At 40.1% G+C, this 21,549-nt stretch overlaps 1 protein-coding gene across 1 annotated transcript in view; it reads left to right on the top strand.

Annotated features, from left to right (window-relative positions):
* Nucleotides 1-206: 206 nt before the first annotated feature.
* LOC139287107 (pleckstrin homology domain-containing family A member 5-like) overlaps nucleotides 207-21,549 on the top strand; it is a 77,250-nt gene continuing 55,907 nt past the window's right edge. Inside the window, exons 1-3 of the mRNA XM_070908092.1 lie at nucleotides 207-298; nucleotides 400-476; nucleotides 1,993-2,050. Coding sequence (XP_070764193.1) covers nucleotides 207-298; nucleotides 400-476; nucleotides 1,993-2,050 — 227 coding nt within the window. The remainder of the gene's footprint in view (nucleotides 299-399; nucleotides 477-1,992; nucleotides 2,051-21,549) is intronic.

Here is a 21,549-nt window from a genome sequence, read left to right on the forward strand (position 1 = left end):
AGCAATAACCCACAATGTCGATATGTCTATCAGTTCACGTATTTAACTTGTCAAAATCATCTCCCAGACAGATGAATTGACTGTACCTACCTGTCCTACCCCCTGGGCTCCTGCCCTCCTCTCAGCCGCCCGCCGTTGCCAAGGTTTCCGTGTACTCGCTGCCTGCGAGAGCGGCGCCGCGCGATTGTCATACAGTATTGCCAGACATGGCGGCGGATCTACAACCCGAGTGGATTTCTTGTCTCCCTTCTTCTTGGAGTTATGGGGTTACTCGGGATGGACGCGTCTTCTTCATTAAGTAACTATGCCTTCAGAGAAAACGGCTCAAGTCATTTCTGCCCGTTTCTGATTCGAACAAAGTCACCGTGTGATAATGAATGCATTTCCCTCTCTCAACAGCGAGGAAGCGAAGAGTACAACCTGGCTGCATCCAGTAAGTGGCGAGGCAGTAATAACCGGGCACAGAAAAACTCCAGGTAAGGTGTCACTTAACGGCGGTCAAGTTTCCCTGTTGTGTTTAACGTCTCTCGTGTTCGCCGTCATGTGTTGTTGTTTTGCTCATATATCCCCCAAACCCGATACTTCGCACACTGAGAGAGAGGCTGTGACATACATGCTGTGTTTCTTAATGCACGAGTGGGCTGTTGTCGCTCGTGCTGAAAAATAAAAGTGAGCCTTCTCATGCCCACCTCTGCCCTGCTCGTGCCACTTTTCCTCGCGAGCCTCAACCTCATTTTCAGGTTGGTCAGTCAGTTAAGCTGGCGAGTGGACGTTAGCTAACTAACTGTTACTTGTGAACTTGTAAAACGACGACTTTTACCAACAACCACCAGCATGTGAATTAATTTCGGAAGCATTTTGTTTTATTTTGAATAAACTAACGGCTTCTGTTGACCATATAGTCTGTCCGGTTGATCAGTTAACACAGACAGAGCCCGCTAAACAGTGGTCTCCAGTTTGACAGGTATACAGCAACAGCTGCTGTAGACTGAGGAGCTAGTAAAGGTTAGCTGTAAATCTACAAAATTAGCTTCCCCTAAATATCTTAACCAATCTTAAACGCAGTGTGTTACATGGTAAAATGAGCTCTTTGCAAAGGGTGACGTTACCATGCGACTAACTATGTAGCAGCCTCCTCATATAACCTGAAGTCTCTGCAGAGCATTCCCACTAATGTTATTGAGTGGCTGTCTCTGCAGAGCATTCCCACTAATGTTATTGAATGACTGCTGCATCTCAGCAGGACTGCAACTAACGATTATTTTCATTACGAATAAATCTACAGATTACTTCCTTGATTAACTGATTAGTCAAAAATAGTGAAAAATGCAGAATTTCCCATAGATCAAATGCATTAGAGCTGAAACAATTAGTCGATTAATTGATCACTTGATTACCAGAAAATTCATCTGCATATATTTTGATAATCGGTTAGTCCTTTATCTAATTTTTCAAGCTAAAATGACAAATATTCTTTAGTTCCAGCTTCTCAATTGTGAAGATTTTCTGCTGTTATTTGTCTTATGTAAAAGTAAATTGAATATCTTTGGGTTTTGGAGTGCTGGTCAGACAGAACAAGCTATGTGAAGACGTCACATTAATCTATAGAAAAGTGTGATGGTAGTTTTTTTTTCCTGCCATTTCAAAGACAAAACAATCATCTGATTGATCAATCCAATCAAACTGACAATAGTAAGTTGCAGACCTAAAAGTAAATTTTACAAATTGCAACCAACATTTAAAAACCCACCAGTCATTATATAAAAAAGCAGCAAATCCTCATATTTGAGAAGCTGGATCCAGGAAATGTTTGGCATTCTTGCTTGAAAAATGACAGAAACGATTAATCCATTTTCAAAATAATTACCAATTAATGTTCTTTTTGGTTGACAGCTGGGAATGCACAGCCCTAGTTAATTTAATACGCACAACATCTGTTTGTTCCACCAGTTTGTATTCACATGTCTTTGTCCACCTCTCCCTCTTTCACAGACCTACCCACTGGATGGGAAGAAGGATATACTTTCGAGGGTGCACGGTGCTTTATCAAGTGAGTTTCCCTCCCTCCACAAGACACACACACCTATCATAACCCCAGAACCTGCATACAATATCTGAACACGCCACATGAATTCAAAGCACTTCCCCTTTGCGTGTTGCTATGATTGCAGCAGCCCTTAATTATAAATAGGAATCTATTTATTACCAGTTATATCCCCTCAAATGAATGGAAAGCTCATTCCAATGCTGCGCTACTCCTGTAAACATGCTGTGTATTAGAAGTAAATGTTGCATGCCTGTAAATTTGGAACCTTTACTCCCTATTTCTGCTCTGTGGAAGCCTATCTCCTAGTTAATGATTACACATGAACACTGTGCAAATACTAGATAGACATAGGCAAATTGTGGTTTTGTCTGCTTGCGAGCTGTTTGTATTTATTCAGACCTACCCTGCTCAGAGCTGAGCCTTCTTGAAGAGTTGAGCCAAAGTATAATGTGTTCTCTTTTTCTGACAGTTATTAAACCGTCAAAGAACAGTTATCCTCACTGTTTGGGTTTATATGGTCTGCTCACAGTATAAAATGACGCTTGTCTTAAATAGATGCTGGAGAATATTTCATACATGCCAACCTACAGTATTAAAGACTTCTTATTTAACGTTTCCTCCCCTTGATTTTGTTTGAACATCATATCACCAGTATGCCCATTTGTTTGTGCTGTGTGGGCAGGAGAAAATGTGATATATCATCCATGACCACTAAAACACTTTGGTTTGTTCAGTTTGTGCCCCTCTCTGTTTGAAGACCAGGATCTACATGAATTACATTAGTGAACTACAGTATATTTTACATTTTCCTTTCTCTCCTCCATGGTAGCCTGATGCATGCGACTAATAAAAGGAGATCACAAACACTGTCATTCTGTCAGCACTGATTCATCATCATCATCACCTCAGAATGTTTTAAATTCAATGATATGAGTTGAAATATGTTGTTATTTTGCATGTCTTAATGAAACTCCTCTCACACAGCAGGTATAGATATTCTGCAGATGAATTTCTCTGCCAAAATACAAGAATGCTTATGTATGATTGAAGACACTGCAATACACAGGCTACGAATTTAGGATATTATGCCTTATTATCCTCGCTGAATCCCTTCTCCTTCTTTGACTTCCTCATGAATTTGAGAAGCTTCATGTGGCAGGTTGCCAGGCAGTCCGACTGAAAGGCAGTAATTTTATATTCCAGTGTTTTATCACGGCTTCTCACTGAAAAACAGACTTGGGCACCATATTCATTAGGTGATCACTGTGATTCTGGCACAGTCCAATTGAATGGCAATGCACTCTGTAAAACAAGTTACAAACTGATCATGTCCCCTACAAAGTATGCAGACTGCATTTTACAAGTGCACATTGGTTTTATGCATTAGCTACATTTTAAGTTTTTATTAAAGAAGTCATTTGAATAGAAGCTGCGGATGAATTTGCAGCTTTGGTTTTTAGTCTAAACCCAGTTGTTGTGTCTTCTGCAAATTACTTAGCTGTCATTAGAGGTCACTGCACTGTATGCAAAATACAAGATAAACCTGCTGTACACGAGGTTTAACTGAGGATTAAGAGAGTGTAGACTGCAGTGGTTAAGGGGATATATGTACAGTTCAGACCATTTAATTTTTTCAAAACATAATTTTCTGCCATGAATGATAACTATATTATCTAATATCATCTATTATTTATGTATTAGCTCAGCTGCTGACACTTACATTTGAAGCTAATGTAATATTGTGTAATTACAGACATTTAAAATATGCGTCAGTCTTCTGAATAGCAATGGGAAGCTTATTGATTGTCTGACAAACTAAATAGGACAATTTACAGCAACCATGTAGTAGCTGATGCACCACTGCTCAGCAAAGAGGACCCACGGTTTTATTTGTTTGTCCGCAAAGAAGCAGGTGCACCACAGCTTCTTGTCAATCTTTTCGTCACCTGTAACTACAAGTAACAGACACTAAACAATAAACAAGACAATAAACAAACTGCAAACAAAAACATGTGTTCAGCTGGTTTAACTGAGCCTGTTGTAAACTGCAGCTAAGCAGGTAAAATACTAAAACACAGAGAAACAGCCCCGGCATATCTCCTTGTTTTGACCTTCCTTCCTTTTGTAGTGAGCATACAGAAAATACTAGTACGCATACGGTATGCAGGCATACAGTATGCTGTACTGCCTGCTTATTGGATAGACTACACTGTTTAATTTTAATGAAAGCTGATGCAGATGTTGGCGGTGAAATGCAGATGATTAGCCTGCTTGTGACTGAGGCTGGCCCAGTCTGGCTTGTTTTCACGGTTTTAGTAAGACACATTTTCCCAGACTGTTTACTGGGACTGACCCAAGAGGGCCCTCTTTGTTGTTTTACTTAGCAAGAGCTTTTAGAGGTCTAGTTATGTGGTCACCACTGTATATATTTGTGTCATTAAGCTGGCTGTGTGCTCTGATAAACAAGTATGGTCAATTCAAAGCACAAGATCAATTTGTCAGTCTTTAGCGATGAAGATGTATCTTAGATGTACTTAAACTTGAGTAATTGGGCTGTGTAAAACCGTGCCTGTTAATTTCATTGTGACTCATTGTTTTGTCATGGAGACTTGCTGACAGGTTTATGTGATAACTGTCTTGGACAGTACTTGGGGCATTTTGAGGCCTCTGAAAAACTGTCCAAAACCATTAGCCTGATGACAGCTGGATAAGTCTATGCCTTAAGTTTTACAGTAGGTTATCATTACTTTGTCATCAATTGAGCATTGTCAAGTATTGCAAGTTTATGGTTATATTTTTGTATTTTTAATGTACATAAACAAGGGGCAAGCAGTTTAAACCAAAAAAATGACACCCTCCTCTTGTTTTCAGACTTGAAATAGAGACTGGATCATTGATTAATTTCTATGACTCGATTCTTTTTCGAGCCTGTGAAAGGATCTGGCCCATTCACATTCTGGCTGTGTGGCTTGGCTGTTACCTTCGGGTGACACAGTGTGAGCATCAAGGAGCAGATTGTGCTGACGTAGACTGTCCTCTGACGGGATGTGTTGGGGAGGATTGAAGGTGCGGGTTGTTGGTGTGATAGTGTGGACTAGGGCCATAGCCCATCACAAGATTTGATTATTTTACGGCACTGTGAGTTTTGAATGAGTGAAGGTCAGTGCAGATGTTAATTGAATCAGTCATGGCTTACTGCTCTCCTCAGACTGAGCAGTCTCTTTTGAGTTTCTGGGTTGTTTGCATGTGGCCGGATGCCAACACGGCTTTTTAGTTTGGGGAACAATGTGTCAACTGGCCAGTACTTGCTCTCCAACTAATAGAGTGAGATTGAAAGGAGCAAAACTATCTGCATGTTATTCATTCACAGGCAGACATTTATATCTTAAATCAGTACGTTTTGTTGCTGTTTTGTTTCCAAGTCAGACAGGACTGCACGTTGTAAAAATGTGCCTACCTTTTGTTAAGGTGCTGCAGTTAAAAAAAACTTCACTTTCAATGCTGCCTCTGTTCAATTTAATTATTTCTTTTCAAATGTGGTCATTTTAGTCAGATGAACACATATCCATCACACACACACACACACACACACACACAGTATCATTGTATCCTACCATCTGCTGTGGCTCACTGAGGAGAGGAGGAGTCAATACAGGTCAATAACACCCACCCATTAGTCCTAATACATTCAAGTTTTAAGCCAGTGGCTTTTGGCCCTGGTCTCAACTACTGAACTTGGCGATAAATCAGAGAACACTGAACTCCATCCAGGCAATCTGCTGCTTTGGTCCTCCAAGAGCTGAAACAATAATCCACACGTCAGAGTAACAGACACTTTCTCCTTTAGATTAACCTGTCTGTTACTTTGTACCGTGTCATGAGAGTTGGGTGCTGGGAGACTTATCTCTCATTGAACTACACTTCTGTGCAGAGATTCGGTCTCTGTGACGCTGAAGATGGTATGCACTTTTAAAACAACACAATGCAAAATACTGTATGCTGCACAGGCTCTGCACAGCATACTACATGGAGAGTCAAGACATTGGACATTTTATTTTCATGACATTTTCTGTGTATCCCTCTCTTGGGTTTACTAGTAAATTCTACAGCCACCCTGAGTGCACTATCTGTTCAGTTTGTTTTTGTTTGTGACATAAACAGCGTTTTGATGAGACTGTGCCATCTGGCAGATTTGTGTTTTCCATTTGATCTCTGTAACACATAATCCAACATTTTAACTTACTTTAAGCTTCATTTTAACAAGACAGAGGGACATGATTTGGGTAATTGAACCAGCATTTTGTCAAAATGTTTGTCTGTCACTGTCTGCTAATGAGGATTCTTGACCTTTGAAGACCTTTTTCAGAAGTGTGTATCAGGATAAATGGGGTGAAGTCAGTTTGACTCGTGCAAAAGGCTTAGTATTTTAGGAGGAGAGTGATGACCCTAATTATGAGTTTGTTACCTCATGGATGCAGGGAGTGTTTACAGCAATTATGTTTGTTAATAGACAGGTGCAGATCTCCTGCCAGTTCCTTATCTTTGTTCGCTATTCTTGTCTCATTTATTCTGTCTGGAAAAGGAGGGGAAAAACCCCACTGCTGAAGTCAGGGCTAATTGCGGTAGGTTACACAATGAGATAGCTGACATCTTGTTTTCAAGGCTAATGATTGAGTGGTAAGTACAGTAGGAGGCCCAAACAGCTGACCCTCACAGTGCTACAGAGCAAAAGTCTTGCTCGATTGCTGCTCAGTTATTAATGTTTCATTTGGTGACATTTTGTCAGCCTCCTTTGAGGGCAATTTGCCGCTTCCGAGTGCTCATCAGTATAAAGTGCAACATAAAATATAAATATTGTACTAGCCTACTCTGCAACCACCACTTTCATTAGGGTGTTCACTTCTACTGCTGCATAATTCATCACTCAGAACAGAGGAAAGCATGTCAATTGAAATTTGGCCAATTATGACAAAAGTCTCTCTAGTGGATCGCTGTTGGCTCATTTTGTGCTTTGAAGGCCAACACACTGGCTGACTGCACATTTAAAAGTAGGAGTATGGGGTTACTGTGATGTGGATCAATACTCAGTTGTGGTAATTGTCACTTAAAGATAGATAATCAAATCCTCTTTTTTGATGACTGTGGTTTTTCATTGATAACCTATTAGAGCTTCTGCTCATCAAAAATACCCTACAATAACACAACGCTGACATATTATAACATTTTAAGTTTATACGGAGCAACATTAGCGTTAATTTAAAGATGTTTTTGATATTTCTGGCCACCAGACGACTGTAAGTCCAATATTCATTCTCTTTTAGCTCAGTTTTTGGTCTCTACCAACTCCTGAGGGAAATATTTGGCTCTTTTGCTGCTAAATACTGCACTATGTTCACCAGCTATTTACTTTCTTTGTCTGTCTGTTGTTTGATGCTGAGCAGATAGCGTACAGTGAGTTTTTTTGCTCTAAACCAAACCAGTAAGCCCCCATCAGAAATGTCATTTTATCATCTTAGAAACATTGCTATGGTTAGACCATTTCTCTCTCAGGCTGACCCAGAAAAAACTAATGCATGCTTTTGTAACCTCTGGGCTTGACTATTGCAATACTCTTGTTTGGTCTACCTAAAAAAGCTGTCAGCTGCCTACAACTTCATGTTGAGTGCAGCTGACGTAGACCAGACAGAGAGCATTTTATAACACCCATTTTAAAGTCATTGCATTGGTTACATATCAGTTTTAGAATGATTTTTTTTAGAATTGAAGATTTTTTTTTTACTAGTTTTTAAATAACTGAATGGTGTGGCACCAGCATATCTCTCAGACTTACTTTTTAGATATGTAACGAGCAGATCCCTCAGATCCCCTGGAGCTCGCCTCCTAGTCGTCCCAAGGATTTCTACAAAAACCAGCCACTGTGGCCATAGTTTCCTTGGTTTTTAAGTCTTAATAATTGGCATTATTTTTATCCCTTGTGTTTATTTATTTTATTGAATTTTATCTATTTTTAATGTTTTATTGTTGTAATTTAAAAAAAGAATATTATTCTTTTAAACAGGGAAACCTTTAGCCTCCAAACCTAGCGTAGTTCAAAATACCCCACCATTCAAAGTGCACTTTACACAGTACACCACAGTACATAGGTTCTACTAGCATTCGAGTAATTAAATTCAATGCCATTTGTGCACACTAGTGCTTCTGTTCTTGTCTTACCTCTTCTCTTTCAAAGTTCCATCTCTGCAGTTCCAGACACTTAAGATACTGACACTTCAGGGCATCAGTAAAGGGGCATCTTATCAGAGATCTGAAGAATGGATTAGCATGTCACAGACTTCAAGCATAGGGGATTTGTTTTCATTTCCATGAGTGACATCCACTAAAGTGAGTAAAAATCCCCAATGCTATATAGGGACAGTCTGAGGAATTAGCTCACATTTATTCTCTTTTCCGTCTATGTGGGTCTGCAGTGGCTTTGTTTGTAGCTTTACCTGTAATGTAGTAAGAATTGAGAGGTGAGGTCTTGATCTTTCAGGGCAAACATGACGGGGGTCCCTGTGAACCCTCCATAACTGTCAGACACACAGTTATGGCAGACTTTAAAGGATCTCTCTTCTCTCCAGGGAATAATCGAAGCTTCTATCTGTGAGCAAAGCCGTATATCAGACCTGATTATGTAACTATGAAAATCCAGTCACAGTAGGGAGAGAGTGAGAGAGGTGACCAAGTGTTTGGACTTGGAATAAAATTAAATGCAAGATAGGGCTGTATATCTAATCCTTTACCATTTAGGATAACTCGATCAGGTGAAATATCGACTTGATGGTTAAAATGCCTGCTCTGGTGCATCAAATTAAGTGCTCCCTAGTAAAAGGGAAACTGTGACCAATCACAAGTGTTTGTTTCAGTCACACCGTGATTAACTGTTCTCTGCTTCCAAAACATGATTGCAGCTTCAGGCTAGAGCATTGTCATTACACAGTTAACATTCAGTGTAATGTAAATCAGTTTTCAACACCTCAACGGTAGCTCTAATCAACAGTTAAATGCTAAACCACTGTTGTAAATCAGTGTGCATGGTATATTCTCTATAAAACTCTGCCAGGTCCACCAGTGGCTCCATCTATTCTCCTTTTGTTATGTTTTACACTGTTGTAACCATAAGGCAGCAACAACATTTAAGCTTCATACTATATTAATTCCCACTGCTGAAACTAACCTCAAATCTAATCAAACCTCATTAACCTTATCCTGTGCAGGGTTGCTGGGGCAACGCTACCAAATCTTTTTTTTGCATTTTCTTTCAATTAAATCAGAAGCAACACTCACTCAACACTTTTCACACATAGATGTCTCGGGCTCTGCCTTCCTCAGCGTGCGTGTCCCGGCTGGTAGCACCTTGAATTACTTCAAGAGACTTATCATAAAGGCAACAAGTAGAGCCAGTTTTTTTCATCTGTAACAGCCAATTCCAGCACACATAGGGTGAGAGGCAGCGTGCACACACTGGACAGCTCGCCACTCTGCCTCACAAAGACAGACAACCTCATTCACACCTATGGCCAAATTAGTTTCCAATTCACCGAACCTGCATGTCTTGCCTGTTAGAGGAAACTTGAGTGTCCATAAAAAAATTCACACAGACACAAAGACAACATGCAGACTTCTAAACTGACTATGAACAAACTTTAAAAGATGAATGACAGTTTGAAGTTACCTTTTTGTCTTTGGGAAATTGCCATAGTATAAGAAAAACACCCGATCCATTATTATTGTACTCTGATTTAATGTAAAAAGACAAATAATATGCCCTCACTATTTGTATTGAATTCAATCATTTTGATGTTCATCTTAACATAATTGTGAAACCCATATGCAATGTCTAACGGTATGTTTGTAAAGAAGTAAGATGTTCGTTCCCATACACATGGCTAACATTAACAAATGGCTCACCAGGGACAATGCCTTATTCAGACTGCAAAGCTCTGAGAGAGTGGTTACTCGCCCCCTTGGCAGGGGGAGGCTCTGATGGCTGTGGCTGCTGACTCACTAACTCTGTCAGTGCTCGGTACTCATGCAGCTCACTTGTGTGTGTAATGTGATTTAAGAGGGAAACCAGTGGACCTGGAGCTGCTGTACATCATCCCCGTCTCTAGCTCCATAACTCTCTGTTCTGAGGCTGGGTGCTGACTGGGAGACAGACACTCAACTAGGCAGGCTTTGAGCCGCTCAGACTGCTCTCCCGCGTTTCAGTCTCTGTGGGGTCCCTGCCATCTGGCTAGCACTGGATGAAAAGTGTGTATGTCTTTTGGTGTTTGGATGCTCTGTGTGAACATATGTGTAAGAGATCCTCTGATGTCGGTGACTGCCCTAGGTGCTGATTAAGACAGTTTCTCAGTGAAAATCCACATCAGACCAAGGTATCCTCTCCTGTTGTTCATAGTATTCTTGGCTACTCTTTTTTTGGCCCAGAGTTTTGTGATGCATTTGTTGTTTACAAAATGAGTGCACTAATAGGTTCTTGTTCCTCTTTTCATTCTATTGGAAAGATTCTTATCTCAGGATTGGAAACTAAAGGCATGACTGCTTTTAACAGGATCAAGAGACTCTTTTGTCTGCTGTCGTCGCAGTTGCCTTCACTGAGAAGGTGATGCCTCTCTAAGTGTAATCTGACAGACTTCTTTTGTCATATTTAGACTGACAGAGTGCGTATAAGCATCACTTTACAAAATGTACTTTTTCTCAAACTCTTTGTAATGATTAACGCCCAGGATGAAAGAATATGCATGTAATCCCCAATGGTACAAATGTTGATCGAATGTAAGCCTACCTCTTGGGTTTAGAAGGGGAGCATTCAGCCTACAGTAATTCTTTGGTCCTAAAGCCTCTTAGTTGTGTGGTGTCTTTGATTTAATGCTGATAGAGCTGTTGAACTTGAGTAATCCCTGTAGTAATCTGCAATGAGCTGTCCTTTGCTGATGTTGTAGCAGGTTGAATCTGGGGACTGCCTTCGTGGGGGTTATGCTGTTGGTCAGCTATTATTGCACACATTGTTATGTCTACACACGAGAACTTGGTATGCCAGCATCGTTACTTTGTTGAGAACGAATCAGGTGATCTTCTCAACATTTTGTATTTCTTATGGAGTTGCTTTGCTTTGCCATTAGATACCAGCTGCTTAGGTCTCCTTCTGCATTCTCCTCCATGCAGTCCACTATTTTTATACATATAGTTGGAAAGTAGAGAGGGATAGGAAGTCGGAGAGGCACAAGTGAGAAAGTTTTTGCAGGATATGGTCTTAAGCCATATGTGAGACTCCATCCCATCCTGCCTGACTGACTATGTCTAAAGGGCCTGTTTAGTGGAGGAACTCTGTATTGCTTGAAGTTTAAACAACCATTACAACGCTCATGGTGAGATGCTGTAGAAACAAAACAAGAGCTGATCAGTGCACATGCAGGTAGAAAGCAAATGAAATCCCTTTACTTTGGTTCCATGATATCTGTTCTGTGATGTAGGTGATGGATATCTTTTAAGCTCCCATATCATGCCATGGCAAAGCAAACATCTACTCCCTCTATCTTTTTCCTTCTCCCTCTATTTCTCTTGTCCGTCTACCTCAGTCCAGTAGACAGTGCGCGGCCCAGTTGTTTTCCAGATGGTCTGTGATGATTAGGGAGCTTTTTGGAAGCCATCACTCTGCTCAAATGTTCTACAGCTGTGAGCTCTTGGAGCACCATGTTAAAATGTCCACAGAGGGCTTTGGAACAGCGCCATGTTTCCTGAAACAAATTGTTACAAATTCAGCCTCTGAATTTGTCTTCATCCACATCCAAACAGGCAGTCAGTGCTTGTTTTTTTCTTCAACTGTTAGAGAATCCAAACCTCTGTGATCACACCTTCACTAAAATATTGCAGTGTATCTTAGAGCTGGAAGATACAGCTGAAAAATATATCACAATTAAATGTTTCATTTCAGTCGATGTAGACACATGATTGGATGTTTGCGTGTCACTGTAGCATGCTCCATCATCAAGGGATATGGTAGGCAGTTCATGAGCCAGGGTGTATTCGTTAGGTTATGCGCTTTCATGATGGCAGCATTTCGAGAGTATCTAGCTTCCGTATCGTGACATGTTTCATGTGAAACAGGAAAGGCAGGCGGGACATAACGTTGGGGGGAATTTGATTTGAACAGCCAAAGACACACCGATGTACCAAGCTGTTGCTAGCTAGCTACTAATGAATGTTAGTTCTGTGCTGCTAAAAGTTGAAGATCGATTGATGGGTGGATGTCATGATATTATTGGTTGAAATTGGTTGGTTCAAGCTTACGTAAGCACATGTCATATTTAGTTTTACAGGAAGAAAACATGATCAGATTTTTATATACGAAATGGTCCTGTGCAACTGTTGAACAATCTGTCAAACGATTTTCCTACTGCTATTGATGAAGTGTTCTTTTCACACTCTTCCAAAGGGTGTTCTACTGATGTACAGGTTGCTACCATGTTTTCAATTTAGCAGCAGCAGAAGAGGGATTAATATCATACCCTCCTGGCACTGTGCATTTGGCTTATTCCCTCCCCTCTCTCCTGGCAACAGTGTGAGCTGTACCGTTCCCTCTGCAGACCTCCCATGTCCCACACTTGTCTTTCCCTGGCACGTCTTTCAGGCTAGACATAATGTATGCTATCAGCAGGACATTGTTTCTTTCTGTGACTCGTCTCTAAGTTTTTAATCCTCTCACAATTCTCATGTATGTCTCTCGAGCTCAGTGACAGCACAAATGCTTGTGGCACCTTAGCTGTGAGCCTTTGATGTTTTATTGCACACAAGAACCATAGTGAGTGTTCATAATTGGGAATAAGTGGCTGGCTACCCCATATGTAGATCTGATAACCCTTACCTTATCTCTAATGGTCTAATCACTTCTAGGAGAGATTAGGTAGACAGTTTTTTCTCTTGTCCATCTCCAGTGCTGGTACTTGAAGAAGCCATTCATTTAAAAAGTTCTTACGTAATATCATAACTGTGTGAAGGACTTCCATAGCTATTCCCAACAAACATCAACCCAAAGTGAAACTGCTTTTTACAACCACTTATCGGACCTCTTACATGTCTGTGTGCATGCGGTTTAGTGCTAGGCCCATCATGACTTGAGTGCACTGTAAATTCTGCAGCTAGAAGGGGCACTTGACAGATATAAATAGTACCCAGGTCATCACGACTACTTCAAATAGTACCAAGTTCTCTGAGGTTTGTTAGTACTATCAGACCCATCAGATTTGACAGAGAGAAGAGATATTTAAAACTTGAAAATAAATCTACATCTAGTCCTGGCATAATATCTGTAAAGTATGCATGGTGAGTTACTTGCTGGGGATTTGGTTCTCTTTCTGGGGACAGAGAAAGATGCATAGGCAGTGGCAGTGATTGGATAATACACTGCATTTATTGCTCAACTGTTGGGTAGTGACTCTTCTGCTGTCAGAGTCCTCCACCACGCTTTGTCCTCAGATCTGGCTGTCCCTGTCTTAACAAATATTTGAACTCGCTGTGCCAAGTCTCTCGTCGAATAATGTATACCTGCTGTGATTGATATAGTACATTTGTGTTTCTCACAACCTTAATGGCATCACTGGAGTTACCATAGGAAGAATGTGCCATAGTGTGGTTAGAGTCCCAGAAAACCTATTAAAATTGTTGTCCCACATTACAAATGAACACGAGCTGTTTGTCCAGCAAACACTAAACCCTGGAAAAAACAAACTGCTAAATGCACATCCCTTCTAAATTGGCGTCTTGGAGGCACTGCGTGCTTCCTGCTTCCTGGAGTTCTAGCCGTCTGTTAGAGGTCAGGTGATTCACAGATGGCAGAAGAGAATAGCATTCCTTGGTACTGTACATAGCCTTACCCCAAACTCTCACTTCAGATGTTCGTCAGAATCCTAGGTAGCCTGTGTTTTTTGTTCTGTTGCAGAACCAACATTTTAGGAAGCAGTTTGTCCATTGTTGCCCCCCTTGTCAGAATCTACTTTCTTAGGCTGAGGTAGATTTGTTAAAGCAAGTTTACATTGTAAACATTTTTTAAACATTTCTATACATAGATTTCCTACCTACCGTCCTACCTAAAACATTTGCAAATCCTTTGCTTTAAATACATTGAATCATGCATTGTTTACATTGGCTTTTTTGTCGTCTTTTATAATGCATTAATGCCTTTTTCAACACACTACCACCATCACCTTTTACTGCACTTTACAGTCTGCAGAAATATTTATCACTTTGCCCCATGTTTGTGCTTGTGCATATGCATGTCCTGGTGCACATAGTGGCAGACCTCAGGATGCAAACAATACAGGGAGCTACTCATCAAAACATCACTCTAACTTGCCACTAGCTGTTAAAACTCCATAGGTTACCTTTTAAAGAGTAGGTGCAATGAAATCAATCAGTCCCTCCCGTCATACTGCACATCAGCTCTGTGCAGCCTGCTTTCAGTTTTAGTTAGAGGGTGTTTGAGAGTGAGAGATGAGGCCACAGTGGAGTGAGCTGATAGGAGCTTCATAACTGTAGTAATGGTTGCACCATATAGTGATCCATCAGTCTAATCAGCTGTCAGCCCTCTGCAATATGTTTCTGCAGCAGAAGAGATGAATGTCTCTGGAAGTCAAGAGCTCTGATTTAAATTTCAGCACTACTTTCTCAAGGATAAATGCAGCCTTCCCACCTGTGTGCTGCTGTTCACGTACTGATGTGTGCAGACATTCCTTGGATGAGAGGGAGCCCACTGTTTTTCACTATAAGACCTCTGCTGGTGGTTCAGATAAATACACCCGCAACTTTGACTGTGATGTTATGTCTCTGCCTCTGGGCTTCTTGTGTAAGGTAGCAGGGTTTAGAAGAGACTGTTTCAAGACGTCTATCCCAGTGTGACAGCTTTATTACTGCCTGCCACTGGACTGATTATGGTCCTCATTGAGTGTGTGTGTGGGTGGTATGGTGTGTGTGTATGTAGGGATGGGAAATATAACGATATAAATGTCACAATGGTAGAGAGATGAGCCATGATATGAATTTGACTATACTGTTTGCACCGACATAAGAGACTTTTTCATATCACATAAAGTGCACTGTGATGATCAGCACAACTCACAAGAGAGCAGATGTAATAGATGTAATGTTTTTTCTAGGATATTGACAACAACTGAGTATGCTGCATTTAAATAACAGTCTCTTGAAATATGGGGGAAAATTATATTGTGATTTTTCAAACTAAAATGGCAACATTTGATGCTTCCAGGTTCCCAAATGTGAGAATGTGCTGCTTCTCTTGGTCTGAAATCATAGTAAATTTTATATTTTTAGGTTTTGGGCTGATGAAACAAGACATTTAATGAAGTCTCCTTGGGCTCTAGGATATTGTGATTTTTCACTGTTTTATAATGTTTTGTAGACTAAACAATTAATTTATTATGAGAGAAAATGATGGGCAGATTAATTGATTGTGAAATTAATTGTTAGTTCCAGCCCTTATCGTCTATTTGTCTATTTGTCTCTGTGTTTGAACACTTCTGTCTACGGTTGTCTTTTGGTTGGTTGGTGGTTTTGTATGGATTCTTTCGATCAGTTTTGGCAAAAAAATATATGTTTTACTCTTTGCTTGTGCTTTGGTAGGTTGTCATGCACCCACAAGTAATGTTATTTTCTATATATTTTTTTTGTATCAAATCTTCTAACAGCCAGTCAGGCTTTTGAATGTCTTGAATCCACAGGGTAACTACTCAGAATAAAATACAAGACATCATCTTTAATTTCATGTGGCTCAGTTTTGTATAACTGTGATGTCATCCACTCTCAAGGGAAAACTTCTACTCTTTAGTGATAGTCTGTGTAGGAAGCTTCATAAACAACTCTCAAGTTTTTTGGAGTATTTTTAGTCCTACGCAGACTTGATGTGCATGATTTGTACGAGTGATTCTGAAATGCTTGATGGATGCTGGCCCTAGTCCTTGAAGCTGCAGACTTTCATCTGTTTGTCTAAGGAATCTGAAACCTTCTCCCAATCTATAGGAAGTTTCTGTGTAGTGATTTGGAACAAGCAGTAAGTGGACTGTAAGACCTTCTGAGCTGTTAGATTTTCCTCTCTGCCTGTTTGTTTTCATTGTTTATTTATGGAGGAGGGAGGCTCATTAGTCATTCAGTGTGACAGTGTAAATGTGTACACAAGAAGTTTGCTCTTTGCCAAGAACTAAAGCACATTTGAAGCTGGCTCACTGCCAAACTTAAAATTGGCTTTACCCTACCTACAGTCAAAGTGGCAATGTTCTCAAAAACACGTTTATTATTTTTTTATTTTTTTGTGCCTGACTGGAATTGTTGTAATTTTTGGCAGATTGGTCTTACATCGTTAAGTCTCCAGCAATGTCTTTAAGTAATGCACAATTCAGATTGATGTTTTTTACTATTTACTTACTTTCTAAAAGCTAAAAGGCTAGTCTAAGTATAATAGTGGCATTTAGTTGTGATCCTTCTTGGTATTGAATCGATACTTCCCCACAAAAAACACATTCTAGTAATAGAGTTATGAAGTGGGAAGGGTTATTATGGATGTTCAGTAAAAGTCCCATTCATTTGTTGCATAGACAGTGTTAGATGAGTGGCAGTCGGAGCCCCTCAGTACAAAAGATGAGCAACTGTGTTAGAAAATATCTAGTTCTTAGACTGAAAGCCAAAGCCTGTGCACATAAAAACCTAAAGATAGTCAACTGTGACTTCAAAGCAGCATTTAGATAAGATACATCGAAGTTGAAATTCTGTTGCTTGTGTCGCTAGCAGTTGTCAGCTATTTAAATCAGTTCACTCCTGGAATATGAGTCAATTCTGGATGAAATTCAGCAACTACTGACACTGATTCAACTTGGTAATGCCACCAATTTGATGGGCTCATTTGTTTCTTTCACAGAGCCAGCCATTCACCAAAGTAACACCAGACCTATTTGACATGCTCTAATGAGTTTTAATTGTGGGCAAGAGAGTCCACGTCTGGAGCCAGACTAGGCAAGACACTGATATCTGTGTGCCTGGTGTTCATGTTCCCTGTTGTCCTCATGATGACCACACACCTGAAACCTGTTTAGTCAAACAAAGACGGAGGCACTTTGGTGCTGTCCAGGTTCCAGATTTCAGGACTCAAAAGCAACACAATGACAGCACTGTAACTCCTGCACCCTGTCTCATACTGTTCCTCTTGAAGCATGAACCGGTCTTTAGCTAAAGCCCAGCATCCATTTTGAGCCAGGAGGTTGTTGGTTATGTTCCAGCAATGTTAACAGGGCTATCCTAGTAATGAGGTACTAATAGACTCATGTTGAGAGCTTTCCTCAGGGAGAGACAAGAGAGCTATGTGTAAATTACACCAGCTTTTCAATCTTAAACTCCCACATCTCACTGCAACACTGCACACAATTTTAGAAATGGACAAAACAAATCTACATCTCAGTGCTGTATGGTTTGGGGCATTTGGGCATTGTTGCTAAGCCTCAGTTTTTCTTCCTAATTGTGCATTAATTATTGGTATCAATGTGAAATGTCATGACTGTACATTATGAACCTCAATCCCAAACATTTTGAATCATTGGTTGATTTCCCCCCTGGATGAATACACTGACTCTATGTGACCTGATGTGACATTGTGACATCATCAATAATAACCAACACATGGTTAGTGTGTCTACTGAAAAAGGAGCAGTGTTTTGGTGAGTAAAGCAGGACTATTGTAGCTTGGTCACTGCCAGACGAAAAGCATGTGGAGCAACTGTAGACCAGACATGAAATCAACAACTTTCTCTCACAGCAAGGTCAATGTTAACCCCACACGGTGTTCTTCAGGAGAAGACTTTTGAGTGTCACAAATGTCCAGCCAGGAGTTTCAGATCAAATGATTTATTTACCTCCCATCACAAACTTTGGGCGGCCCTGCTTCCTTTGTACATCTGTGGTTTTCATGTAATCTTTAACAGTCACCTCCCAAAGGTGCAGTATTCATGGAGTTATGAAGTCATACAATATTGATCAAGTTGATTGTACCAAACATCATTTTAATAATGCAGCTGGAGTCACAGAGCTTTGTTGACAGGCTGCTGGTCAGAGTTACCAAACATGCAAATTGTTGTATGCCTATGACAAACAAAGTATCTTGTGTTATGTGTTTCTGTGGCTCATATGTTCATAGTTTGCAGTAAGGTGCAGTAATGTTTTGCTCCAATACTGTGAATGTTTTGAAGGATATTTGCAAGCTTTTGTGCAACGTAGCCTTTGCAAAATTCATTTCTTTTTGCCACCACAGATATCTTCTTTCTTTCTTCTAATGTGACCTAACAATGACCATCTTTTTACTTGAGTTGATAAGGCTGTTTTTTTAGAAAACATTCTGTTTTTTCTGCAAACAGACCTGAATTCTTCTGCACTTTAAGTGGATCTCAATTACCATCTTGTTTTACAATTAGGCTAGTTTTTACAGTAAAGGAAATCAATCAGGGTCTGTTGGGATCAAGTTCATGTCCTGTCTGCAGAATATGTCCCCTTCCCATCTCACTCTCTTCAAGGACAACCTAATGCTGTGATTAATGGACTGCTCAGACAGAAAGTGTTCTTTCTATCTGTGTTCTCCATCTATAAAGAAGATGATTCTGATTATACATAAGTCATGGAAGTCTGCTAATCCTGTTTACATGTGTTTTGTATATGGAAAAGACCTATGTCACAGTTCCCCAAGGTATCTGGCAGGATAGAGAGGGGGACTTAAGTTGGACTTAAGATGGGTTTGGATATACTTTTGATATGTCCCTTTTTTCTGACATTGTGCTTTACTTCGAAAAGACCAGTAGAAGTCTTATGTGTTGATGTTAACTTTGAGAGGAAGATGGCTCATGTGTGCCCAAACTGTAGTCTGTGCCAGCTCTTCACCTAACCAGTCCCTTTTGTGAAAAATTAATCCATTAACAAGAAAGTGGTTAAAATATCCAAATGTAGATTTCAACCAACTTCTAATTTAGCTAATCTTTGCTAAGTTTAACTGCTCATGACCATCACTGATCATTCAAGAGCTGTAACTACTTCACAGTACACATACCATACCATTTTTCTTCACTGGAAGGTTTTTATTGTAAAGAAAACAGAAGCATTTACAGCATTGCAGATTTTTAGGCAGTCAAAAAAACACTAGACTAGCTAGACGGTTTCAGATTAAGACCCTGGGGGCTGCTAGCTATTTGGTCTTTACACATTGGCAACGTGGCAGCATGTTCACTCTCTTTATTTGTGATATTGATGTACAATAAATCAAGGCACAGTTGAGGCTTTGAGGGCAACATCAGTGTTTCAGAGTGCCTCTATTGTTTACACATAATGTTTTTTGGGCCTCATTTGACTGTTACCTCCTACTGAAATAACATTGTTTTCCTGCTGAGTGGGATGCGTGAGATCCAACACCTTTAAATCTAAGACCATTTTTTGTTCTCTGAAAAATGTGGTGTGTCCCATTATTTTATAAAGCAAGCAAATGTCCCAGTTGGAGGCTATGGGGCTTTATGTGATAGTAAGAGGTATTGTGATATTAATGCAGGTTTTGTTCAGAGGATGCAGTGATGTGATTTTTGTGGGGTGAAGGGAGAGAACACAGTGGCAATTCAGACATCTTGTTTTACTAGTCAGCATTTGTGGTGACATTCACCTATGGCCAGAAATAAGATTAAGGATGGGAGCAACTGAAAATAGCAGCTTGCATCACTTTTCATGACCTCGGAGTTGAGAAGCTGATTCACTCTGTATTGACCAATTTGAGGTGATTCAGGCATGTGGAGAGGATGTTCCCTCCAAGTTTCCTTTTGGAGGTTACCAAGGAACTGATAACTGAAAGGAGATCTAGGTGCAGACCTGTGACTCAGTGGAGAGGCCATGTGTTAAAATTGGCCTGGGGGCACCTGGGGATCCCCCAGAAACAGCTGTAGAAGCCTGCTGGTGAAAATGATGTAGTGACACTCTACCGGCACCTGGAGACGAGGGAAAATGGAAGAACGAATTGCTGTTATTTGGAGGTCCTCATGAAAGTAATGTTTTTGTCAATGCCCGGTTAGGGTTAGGGCCCGTATGTGTCTGATTGTCTCTGTGTCACATTTTATGTACTTCCTCACAGCCAGCCCAGCAGAATGAGTTGCACATCCACGTATGTGTGCAGCAGAGAGATGAAAGGCACTTTGATCTGAATTATTTTGAGATTTCCTCATTTGATTGAGGATATATTCAAAAATTAAATGTAGGCTATTCTTTGATCAAGGTTTTGTTTCTGACATTGTCTGATTGAGTTTTAAACATTTGTCTGTTCTTTGATCTAAATAATCTCTGTGCCTCTGAGAAAGTTGAAAATGCATGGAAGTATGAGTGTGTAAAAAATGAAAATAAAACTTGTTCAGGTTCATGTCAGAATCCCCCGTGTGTGTTTGCGCTCTTGTCTGATGCAACAATAGCATCCTAAATACTAGTCTTACTTTTATGATTTGGTTTGGAGTTGTAGGTAAGCCAGTATATTTGCATGTACATATGATGCTTAATATCATAATTCATAAAGAGAATCAATATCTGCTTAAGTCAAGTCCTGCTGTACTGTAATTTGTGTCTTTGACAAAAATAACAATGACATGGATTAGTGTGGGCACTCTCATAGCTGAAAGTAGGCAAGACACTGGTGTTGGATATCTGCATGTGAGAGAAAAGGTAGTTGACAGAAAGAATGACTCATTTCTGCTTTGGATTTGTGTCTGTCTATCTGTAAGCCGTCTCTCCTAAACATAGACGAGTCCTAACAGTCAGGCAGCTGTGCTCACAAATCTCCTTCTCTGTGATGTCTTTGATGAATATGCATAGATTTACTGAGATCATCCAATGCCTCCTGTTATGTGGGGTTAATTGTTTATGCCTGTGTGCGTTCCCTTGCTCATCCCCAGAAAGCGCTTTTCTTTGCATCCTTTTCCAGCTGTAGGACTAGCTGACTGTGCTGCTGAAAGTGAGAAATAAGCATTGAGATTAAGACCAGATGTCAGCCTGCATGCTATTAGTGATTTTGCTAACCAAGTGTAATCACTATTTTGCCCAGCAGAGGGCCTCAATGTAGCATAACATGCTCCATGATGTAAACCCTGTTTTAAAACTCTAACATGATAGTATTGCATTTTCACTTTGACTCAATGGAGAGTCTAGTTCATTTCAAATGTGATCATTTGTATTATTTAAGTCTTAGAAGCTGGTACCAGTAGTAAACAGTAACCACTTTTCATATCAGTGGATCTATTTTTTGTGGTTTGGTAAACTGGAACTTCTCCCAAAGCTGTATTGAAATAATTTTCAGCACTTCTGTTACTTATTCTTATTGGATTCACCTGATTATATTGTTATATTTGCCAAATGTTTGCCATATTTTGTATTGTTCTGTAGATATTTTGTGC

This window comes from Enoplosus armatus, chromosome 6 (assembly GCF_043641665.1).
Source record: "Enoplosus armatus isolate fEnoArm2 chromosome 6, fEnoArm2.hap1, whole genome shotgun sequence".
NCBI classification, from domain to species: Eukaryota; Metazoa; Chordata; class Actinopteri; order Centrarchiformes; family Enoplosidae; genus Enoplosus; species Enoplosus armatus.